The sequence below is a fragment of the Thermobia domestica genome, chromosome 6, assembly GCF_964235325.1.
Source record: "Thermobia domestica chromosome 6, izTheDome1.hap1.1, whole genome shotgun sequence".
Taxonomy (NCBI): Eukaryota; Metazoa; Arthropoda; class Insecta; order Zygentoma; family Lepismatidae; genus Thermobia; species Thermobia domestica.
In genome coordinates, this window is record NC_137459.1 from 254,587,051 (window position 1) to 254,597,855 (window position 10,805).

At 40.5% G+C, this 10,805-nt stretch overlaps 1 protein-coding gene across 1 annotated transcript; it reads right to left on the minus strand.

Moving 5' to 3' along the window:
• Positions 1–246: 246 nt before the first annotated feature.
• LOC145687506 (uncharacterized) lies at positions 247–1,575 on the minus strand. The gene has a single exon (XM_081760971.1). The coding sequence runs from the start codon at positions 1,573–1,575 to the stop codon at positions 247–249; it is 1,329 nt and encodes a 442-aa protein (XP_081617097.1).
• Positions 1,576–10,805: the final 9,230 nt, after the last annotated feature.

Genomic DNA, 10,805 nt, shown 5'->3' on the forward strand with positions numbered 1-10,805 from the left:
AAACCCACAGATGCTTCTGTTGTTAGCAAAATCGGCAGTACGTGCCGCATTGTCTTGAGTACTTTCCACCGCCAACTGAAGAGACCTAGGTGTAGGTATATGTGCAAACTTACCTCGTTGCCCTGTCAGCTGTGAAATATGATCGGGGGAAGTAAGTATTTCCGTGCCCTGCCTGGCTCTTTTCCCTTTCTTGTGTGAAGCTCTCTTTGCAGGAGAAGGCAGACTCTCCCGCACTCCAAGCGTGACCTATGATTCCTGTCTTGTTGGTTGTTCATTGTCTAGCCTTCTTTCTTCATGAGACGCGTTCGTTACAGAGACGTCGATAATTTTGTCATCACTAATGGCCAGTCTGTTCAATGGAAATATGCCAGTAGCTGTAAAACCTGCTACACCATTTCCCACTGTGGCAGCTTTCCCCCAAGCCTGATTCAGTAGCTGACCGAACTGCACTTTTGTTAGTGATCTTCCTGGGTTTGAGAATACCCACTGGTTACAAGCTTGTTTAAAGAATAAACTAAGAGGGCGAAAGACAGCTTTGTCTAATGGTTGTAAAGCATGAGTCGTGTGACTCGGAAGACACAGAGCTGTGATTTCGTGTTCAAGGCAGTACTCTAGTACTTCCAACGACTTTGTGTAGGCTGCATGGCCATCCATGAGCAGTAAACAAGGCCCCTGTGGCTTGTGTTTGACGAAGTGTTTTAGCCACTCTAGAAACGCAACGTCGTTGACGTAACCAGAATCCGTCATTAGCACTTGGGAGCCTGGTGGTAAGCCATCACGATATTCGTTCTTTAATCGTTTCCCTTTGAAAATCACAAACGGTGGGAGAAACATGCCCGTAGCATTGCAGCACGCAATCACTGTTACGTTTTCCCCCCTTTCCTTGGATGTAAGCGACACAACATCACGTTGCCCTTTTCTAGCGACGACTGCGTCTGGAGGCTCGTTGTTCAGAGGCAATCCAGTCTCATCTACATTGAACACATTTGCACCCTTATCTTGAGGATTGAGTTCAATTAATACCCTTTCCAGCATATTGTAAAACTCATCCAGTCTTTCCCGTGTTAAACCAGAAACCCGAGCTTGCGATATGCCAACAGGTGTCCGTATGGAAAGCTCTGGGTGGCGACGCATAAAGCTGTGGAACCAGTCATACCCTGCTCCACGGCGCGCTTTGTTAAACGGGTGATCTATTTGCAACCATTCAGCATAACGAAAGGCTGCCCTACGAACGTCACCTGGTGTAACTGGGAATCCCCTCTGTGCCAATGTTTGTAATCGGTATGCTAGAGCATTCTCTTGATCTACACTGAACACGGGCTGGCCACCTATAGCCATGTTACCTGTGCCTATCTTACCTCGGTGTACATGCCCGCGCAGTGTCTCGAAGGGAACACCAAAAGCCTTACTTGCTTTGAAAATGGAGTCTCCAGCTTGTACTGCCTTCACTGCTGCTTGCATTGTCGCCGGCTTCCATTTCATGATAGGTCTTCTAGAGTTGGTCCTCTTTTTGTACGTTCGTGGCATCTGAAAATTAAAATACAAAATTGTCACCACAGGCGAATAGGTCTGCATTAGTATTACTAACCTAAGCTACGTGAATGTATCAATTATAAACAACTCTTGTGTCACATGGAGATTGGAGTGCCTTCCTCCCCTTAACGGAGTGGCTAGCATGCTTTTCTGTGGTGCGCGTAATCCCGGGTTCGATCTCCGGTGCAGGCACTCCTTTACCGAAATGTTTTGGAGTCCACTGTTCATAATTGTATATCCTTTCCTATGTAGCTTTCCTGCTCTCATAGTATGTTAAAATGTACGCAAACGGAACAAATGTGCTCATTTTACCGGATGACCATGCCGTGATTGCAGTGTTGAGACATTGCTTGACCATTGCTAAGGAAAGCTGCTGTAACATGATACAGGTTTGCGTTGTAATTACGGTCCAGTTGTAACTCGTTAACAATTGCAAGTAAAACTTTCATATTTATTATATTCCAGGTTCGGTGAGTTATTTTGGTTACTGAAACACGTGGCGTAGTTGCTAACGCCTTTGGTGCGAGCTGACCCAAGTTCAATTCCCAGCAGGGTCACTCGGTCGAAAAGGTGTAACAGCTTTTTCAGGTCTGCCATCCCGAGAGGTTTTTCCTGGGTTTTCCTCATTTATACCAAGCAAATGCCGGGTTGGTATCTAACAAACAAGTCTCAGGCCGCTTTCTTCCCCACCCATTCCTTTCTTCCTTCCCTTTCCCCGGATTGTATGATCGCCGAGGGATGTCACCCCTCACATGTGAAGAGCTTAAGGCTATCGATTCCGGAATCCCCATAAGATGTATAAATAAATTAAATAAATAAATGTACGCTTTTCAAAGTCGGAAATCACGACCAAACTTCTACATCTTCTACATGGATACTACTTTATTGAAACATGCATTTTTCACCATTCATACAGGAGAGGTCTGGTGCTCCCTGACCCCTTGTTCTGATTATGCCACTGTGTTTGATTATCGAGTGCATTTTAAGGCCAAGTTAGGTTCAAACACAGCTACAACAAACACTGTATTTATTTTTATGCTGAATGTTCATTTTACAAGCATGGAAAAGACGTACCGACTTCACCCCACACAACAGTACCGACTTCGCCCCACATAGGTTACCCCGTTGTTTCTCTGCCAAACTACTATTAGTTCATAAAGCATCAAGACAAAAACTATGTACTCTCTACACAGAAACCCTATCTTACCTCACGAAAAAATGCGCAAGTCAAAACTACACGTGCAACTCATTATACACCTTAGGTTCTCCAGAACAAAACTTATAATAGCAAGAATAAACGGCATGAGTGACTCACCTTCCACACAAAGAAGTCTCATGGTATGCTCGTTCTGCGATCCAATTTCTTTCTTCTCACCCTCGCTCATACAGCATGACTAACTGTTTCGAAAACAATCCTTTCTTCCTTCACTCGCCTCAACACGATGTTGTCAGTTCGTCATACCTTACACACTACCGACTTCACCCGACTACCGACTTCACCCCCAATGACTCTATAGTGTAAGAATATGCAGCGCACAGTCTTGAAAAGGGAGACTATTTTGGGCGTCCAGTAGGCTTCTTTCTGTGATCTGTTACCCTTCATTATCGACGTTTTTATTATTATTTTTTTTCGCTAAATAGGATATTAAAATAGAATGATTTGGTTCTATATCGCAAGTTTTAAAGCTCCCTGACAACTGATATTTAGTCAGCAAAGCATAGAAAAACTTAGAAATAAAGAAGCAAAACTACCTGAAGTATTCGGCTACGGTTCATGTAATCATGGGCATCGTAACGAGGGGCTTGGGTGGTCGCGTTCCTCCCAGATTTTCGTCTCACGTATGTAAGCAAACAAAGAAAATAAAAGCATATATTCAGGGGCGTAGTCGAGAGTATACGAAGGTGTATTGCTCAATCTTAGTCATTTGCGCATACTTTCTGCTTCAAGGCGTGCAGTACTATATTCAAAACTAGCATATATAACCTGTGAAATTTTTAAGACTAGCGTATACTCTGTGAAAATTTTAAGACTATGGTGTACGCCATGTGAAATTTTAGAACTTGAGCAGGAAGTTTTTGATAGTCTTTTATTGCAACACAGACCCTGCCCGCTGCAGCCCCTAGTTATTCGCCTCTACTTTCTAAACATTTTCAATATATTTTACATCCCTGGAGTTCGTGGCCCCGCATCGTGGAGGTTGTGGGGACATTATCTGAGCCTTTGGTCAAGTGACCCTACATTTGGACCTGTCAAGTGACCTTACATTTACATAGATTACTATTGAGATAAGTGGGTAAAACTGCATTCAGGTTTACACCTATAATTTCATGATTCTTAGTGTTCATCCTCCCGAAGGGGAACTTTCGAAGATGTCCTCAATTCTAACTATAGAGAAACGTTCTCACACAACAGAATAAACATAATTTCAAACTGTTCATGATCTATATTTAGAAAAAAATTGCACTCTACTAACGTAATTTGCTGTTTTGGAAAATATAAGTTTTACTTATGAATATCTGGGAATCAGTCGATCTGTCTGTATTCTGACGTATTAGAGTTAATGTCCCTTTATAATTCATCATCGATGCTGATGCTAAATGGTACGTGAATCTATAGTTTATGGTAGGATCCGAACCACCATAATGCGTTCAAACTTCACTCAAGGGAATCGAACCTGAGACTTGCTGCAAAGCAGACATGCTTGCAAGACACTATACTAACTTCCTTTGTATATTTCAATATCATTAACTTTCAGTAATCACCGGTAATCGACCTATAACCAGAGTCGAAGTCTAAGAGGGAGTTATTGAAAATGTTTAATTATCCTAATTTTAATGTAAATATTTCACTTTAGAATATTAGCGTTTAAATACTCCTCTCCCCCATACAACCATTACACACGCTAATACTATGTAACAAGCAGTAACGACTACATATTATCAGGTACAACATTTAATCAATCGACATATAACATATAAAGCTTATAAAATTTTAATTAGTCAGCTGGATTACATCTTATGAAAAAAGTTGAATAATTTCCACCTTATATGTCAGTTGTTTGACGTAACGTAAGCATGAAGGTAAGCTTAGATCTTTGTTCGAAATTCACATTGAAATGATATTCGCAAAGAATCTTCAGTGGGCTGAATCTATTTCGTTCCAGGTTGGCTACAAGACTGCGATAATCGTAGGACGTAAAAATGAAGATTTTATTCCCCAGTCAGAATTTTTAAACTATCCTATCTCTTCAAGTCAATAATTGCATGTTTTGCATTATTACTTTTCAGCCACAGAGCAAAATAATTCAGTCACTCTACTCCTGTTTTAATGATGTATGGCAGCGTGTAACAAATTGTTGCGAGGTCCTGGGCAAGGAAAGTTTGTGATCGCCCTTTCAGTTTTTAATTGCTAATTATAATAAAAGTTCTGGAAATCAATTAATCTACACATTTAATTATTTGTGCTAAAGAAAATAAAGGTTTGTTCTCTTACTTTCCCGTTCCACCATTTCTTTCATCACCATTCACTTGCAATTTCATCTATCTCCTTTAGCAGTTACATAACTCTGGGGCGCTAAACTAAAGATTTCATCTTTTCTTTCATTACTACAATCTTAAAGTTTGCACGTATTAAAGTTTGCACGACATTATTAATTGTTGAATTGGTGGATTTATAAAAGTCAGTACTAAATCATTTTAGGCTCGATAATCTTTCCAAGGTCCCTGGAGGCGCTAAGCTCTGAGCGTGCCATTTAGGGAGGAACGGCGGCTCAGCGATAGAGAAATTACCTTTGTTCGAAGGGTCGCATGTTCGATTCCCGTCCAAGTAAGTTCGTGACGGAGGACATCGTGTTCGTGGGTTTTCTGGGGATTCTCCAGTTTCCTACCACATTCTCATTCAACTATTTCTTTCATCATTCACTTCTGTCTCCTTTAGCATTTAGCTTGCATAATCGTGGGATCTTAAACTAAAGATTTCATTTTTCATTTGCCTTTACGTATTTGTAGTGTAAGGAATCCTTGAGACAACGTTTGAAAGATATCATTTCATAATTGTGGGAATTACTGAAAATAAACTTTTCAACAATGATAGCTGCCAAAAATGAACCAAGACCAAAGTGATAAAGTGCACAAATTGGCCCCTAGGGGAGTTTCTTAAGACAAAGTTTCATATTTATGGCAATTATTGAAAAAAAAATTAACATTGTTAAGGTAGGACAAATGTATCTCTATTAGTGGTGAATATTAACAATATTTGAGCATCGAAATTAACCTTACAAGCACATTGACACATTTCAGTTTATATTTTAAAATACCAATTAACTTAGATTCACATTCAAATCAATGAAGTCATTCATGTTATAGGTTAGAGTGGGTATATATTTCCGAGTGATAATTCAACAATAGTGTTCTGAAGTATTTTATTTGTTTGTTGACGGAGTTTCAAAATTAACCTCTTTAGATCTTTCCCTTTGAATTTGTTTAAATTCCTCAGTTATGCTACATACATCAGGGATGGCCAACGTGTTGACTGTCAAATTCTGACAGATAGTCCGCGGCAGTCACTCTACCGCCACTCATCAAACCTTGATTTCACCCTCACCCTCATGAGAGTCGCCCTTGTGTGGCTGAATACTTATACTTGCATCGTAGTTCAAGGAACATTTTGAAGTAAAGGCATTGGATACTGTTGATAAATGATGTAAACGTCACTATCAACCGAGATCTCCATTGTAACAGTTGTTCCATTTTAGGTGTTCCACAATAAGTTATACGATGATATGTTTAGTTTCCTTTCTTTAGGACGTATGTTAAGCAACGGCTGATCCAGGACGGACTTCTGATGGGGGTGGTGGGTTGTAATACTGCTACTTAGAGCTACTTTTAAGAGCTCCAAACTCTGGGATGCGTTTTATTTGTATATATAAAATAAAGAAGTTTCCTCTTCTGGGGGGAGCGATCGCCCCGATCGCCCCCCTTGGATCCGCCTCTGACGATAAGGAAATAATTCAACAAATAGGTTGAATAATTGATGCTCTGATCCTCAAGAAGGAGGCCCTCTCGAGGCCTCCTCACCCTCAATTACCCTCGCCCTCAATGATATGAGGGCGAGGGTGCGCGAGGGCGAGGAAAAGTTTTGAGCACGAAAGCGAGGGCGAGTGAGGATAATGGACAACTCCTATCGCGAGGGCGAGGGTGCGTGAGGGCGAGGACAAGCTTCGATGGCGAGGGTGAGGGTGCGCGAGGGCGAGGAAAAGCTTCGACGAGAAGGGCGAGGGTGTGCGAGGGCGAGGAGAAGCTTCGGTGGCGAGGGCGAGGGTGCGAGAGGGCGAGGAAAAGCTTCGACGGCGAGGGCGAGGGTGCGCGAGGGCGAGGACAAGTTTCGGCAGCGAGGGCGATGGTGCGCGTGGACGAGGACAAGCTTTGATGGCGAGGGTGAGGGTGCGCGAGGGCGAGGACAAGCTTCGATGGCGATAGTGAGGGTGCGCGAGGGCGAGGACAAGTTCTGGCCGCGAGGGCGAGGGTGCGCGAGGGCGAGGACAAGCTTCGACAGCGAGGGCGAGGGTGCGCGAGGGCGAGGACAAGTTTCGACAGCGAGGGTGAGGGCGCGCGAGGGCGATGGACAATTCGATTCGCGAGGGCGAGGGTGAGTGAGGTCGAAGTAAAATGAACATCTATGGTTTGGAGGGGTCTGCGCCCTAACTAACCGCTTTTTCCAAGAAAATACAAAACACGTATTCCCTAATTTTACGTCTCCAATATCTGTGCACAATTTCGTTCACTTTGGTTCACTTGATTTTGCCTTTCTGGCGTCAACTTTCAAAATTTTTGAAGGGGGCTTCCGCAAAAACTAAAAAAATAAAAAAACATTTTTTATTTTATGTGTAGTATCTACCTGCCAAATTTTATCAAAATCAGAGCGTTACACTTGGAAAGTGTTACTTTTTAGAATTATAACAACAACGCATTGTCCAGAGTTTGGACACTGACTCAAAGTAATCTGATATAAAAGAACCTCACAAGGAAAAAAAAAATAGGTTTATTAACAAGTGCTTGAGGTTTAGAAAGGCACAGCTTGCATGACCTCACCCTGCATACGTCCCTGAGTCAATGCATTATATTTGTTTCTTGCAAAACATGATTATTAGATGCGTAATATGTAAAATTATATAACAGTTTGACTTTTAATATGTCTTTCCTTAATACATCCATATTATCCGGCGTTCTGCCTGCCGGATGTTTTATGTCGGATAAGCGAATCTCTACTATTAGCAAATTACCAAATTAAAGGCGGAGCCAATGGAGCCCAGGCTTCGGGGCCCCAAGCTCAGGGGACCCTCTAAAATCCCTCTGTTTAATACTAAAATATAGCAATCGATTTATTATATATAGGCTTCAGACCGATGCTATTTTTTTCCGCTCGTTACGCTCGTGATATCCCCAGGTGTAAGTCTTTCCATTCAGCAGCATTTAACTGTTAATAATGAATGCAATTATTTAATTGTTAATAATGAATTTAACTAAACTAATTGTTGTAAACTTGGAGCACATTCAAATATTACGGCATAGTTCTCGGTAGTTCCATAAGCCTATGAGGCTGTGGAAAGCAGCAAAGAAAATGTATGCACTGGAACTATTCTTATGATAGGGCCCCCTTAAAATAGTCGGCTCTAGGTCCTCAAAAGCCTTAATCCGCCCCTGTCTATAAGCAATATTTCACGATAAGCTGGTATTTTTTTTACCCTTATCCGGCAACCGGGGCCTCCCAGGCCCAGTAGCTTCATTTTTCTAAAATTTCTCAATAACCATACATATTTCGAAGACATAAAATACTGAATTCTTCTATCTTTCGTCGAAGTTAAAATCATGAACATATCGAGTTGGTAAAGCTAATGTTTTTTTTTTTTTTTTTTTTTTTTTTTAATTTGAAAATCTTTTCCTGACGTAACCGGGCAACCGGGGCCTAGGAGACCCCGTATAACTTTAGTGAAATTCCTGTCAAATATTAGATCAAATTGTCACATAATTATATATTGAACACGTGACTATTGTAACCTTTAGTCGGAACAGTATGCGGGAACAGACATTGAATTTTGAGTGTTCTGCAATTAAAATATATACTGGGCCTGACAGGCCCCGGTTGCCCGTTTACGTTACAAAAATGTCTGGACCGGATTTGCTATTCTGCTTGGCTTACAAAAGCGTGATACAAAGTTTCGCTACTTGACAAGAAATATATACCGGTACATTCTAGACTAGTCTAAACAGTAAGTGACAATATGCATTGATTTTGTGTATTCTGCACTTAAAATATATACTGGGCCTCACAGGTCTCGGTTGCCCGTTTACGTTACAAAAATGTCTTGCCCGGATAAGGGTTAACATAACAAATGTGTTCATCATCAAGTTTTCATAAAGTAGTCCCTTTCTCGTTTAAGTAATTTCAGAGGCCATGGTGTTTCAGTGGTAGAGCGTTCACCTCTGGTGCATGGTGTCCTTGGTTCGAACTATGCTCGCGCCAAGTGAACCTTGTGTTGGACAAACACTGTGTGCGTGGGTTTTCTCGGGGTTCTCTCGTTTTATCCCACTTTCTTCATTCGACCATTTCATTCATTTCTCATCATCACTGTCTCCTTTAACCTAGCCGGCATATACGTGCGACGTAAAACTTAAAGATTTCATTTCAAATAATTTCAATCAAGAAACAGTTGCAGGAAATATGTAGTTTCGAATAAAACAAACTACTATATACAATGCTGAGTATATTAATCTTTTTATGAAATTCTCGCGAACCTTATTTCTAAATCGAAAGGTAAGAAGACTAAATTCACTCTCTTATTGTTATAGATCCATTTCAATTGAAGCAGTTGGAATAGTTGAAAAAAAACTAAACGGCCATACCCTATATTCCAATGTGCCAGGGGGGGCGCGGTGGCTCAGTGGTAGAGCGTTCACCTCTGGTGCTTGGGGTCCCGGGTTCGATCCCAGCCCCCGCCAAGTGAACTTTGTGGTGGACAAAAACCGTGCTCGTGGGTTTTCTCGGGGTTCTCCCGTTTCCTCCCACTTTCTTCATTCCACCATTTCACTCATCTCTCATTATCACCGTCTCCTTTAGCCTAACCGGCATAACCGTGGGACGTAAAACTCAAAGATTTCATTTCATTTTTCCAATGTGCCACAATCGGTATAACGCGGCACACTGGTGTTTCCAGCAAAGTGAACAGTGTGACGCAAACTTTTTCCTATTATTTGCAAGAATATTTGTCGAGTTTCTGTTATTATTATTATTATTATTATTATTATTATTATTATTGTTATTATTATTATTATTATTATTATTATTATTATTATTATTATTATTATTATTATTATTATTATTATTATTATTATTAACGATTCTTCTATGGATCAGCTGTCTGTATACGGTTAAGCAACCACAAGTATCATATTGAGGGAATGAAAAATGAAAATGAAATTTTTGAGTTTTACGTCCCACGATTATGCTGGTTATACTAAAGGAGACGGCGATGTTGAGAGATGAATGAAATGGTGGAATGAAGAAAGTGGGAGGAAACGGGAGAACACCGAGAAAACCCACGCACACGGTGTTTGTCCACAACAAAGTTCACTTGGCGGGAGCAGGGTTTTCTTTTCGGAACAAGCGAGTTATACTTATTGTAAGATTACTACAGATAATAATTTTACTGAAATTAGAACAAATTTGTCTCAGTTATTACTGAGAAAATTGTCCCCAAAAAAAATTCAACCCTTGAGAAAACCACTTCTTCAGTATGTCATCGGAATAAACGATTTTGCTGTATGCTAGTTCATTAATGAAACATTTCTTTACGAGATATGAACAAAATTGCCTGAGGCGTTATTGGGAAAACCATCGGGGCAAAGCTCACCCTAAAAGTAAACTACTCCTTCGAACGAGTTGTCATATTGTTAGGTTATTAATGATACGTTTATTTATGAAATGTGGTTGAGAAAATTGTGCAAAAAGAACGCATACCATACAGTAAATTACACCATATATATTTTTTTAGAAAAATTATTCATATACGGTGGAGATTTGTTAATAAAATATATATTTATAAAGAGTAAATAAAATCTTCACAGCTTTCTTTCTTGAGAAAATTGAATTATTTTAAATTTTGATCCTTCAGTAAATTACCCTTACTTTTAGGTGCCGAAGGATATAAAATTCAAAAGATAGTATCTTATTAAAACGTTATGTCTAGAATTCGGTCCAGATACGTAGAACAGTA

What these genes read in the sequence shown, in the direction of transcription:
- LOC145687506 (XM_081760971.1), bottom strand. Translation starts at nt 1,575, where the DNA reads ATGCAGACCTATTCGCCTGTGGTGACAATTTTGTATTTTAATTTTCAG.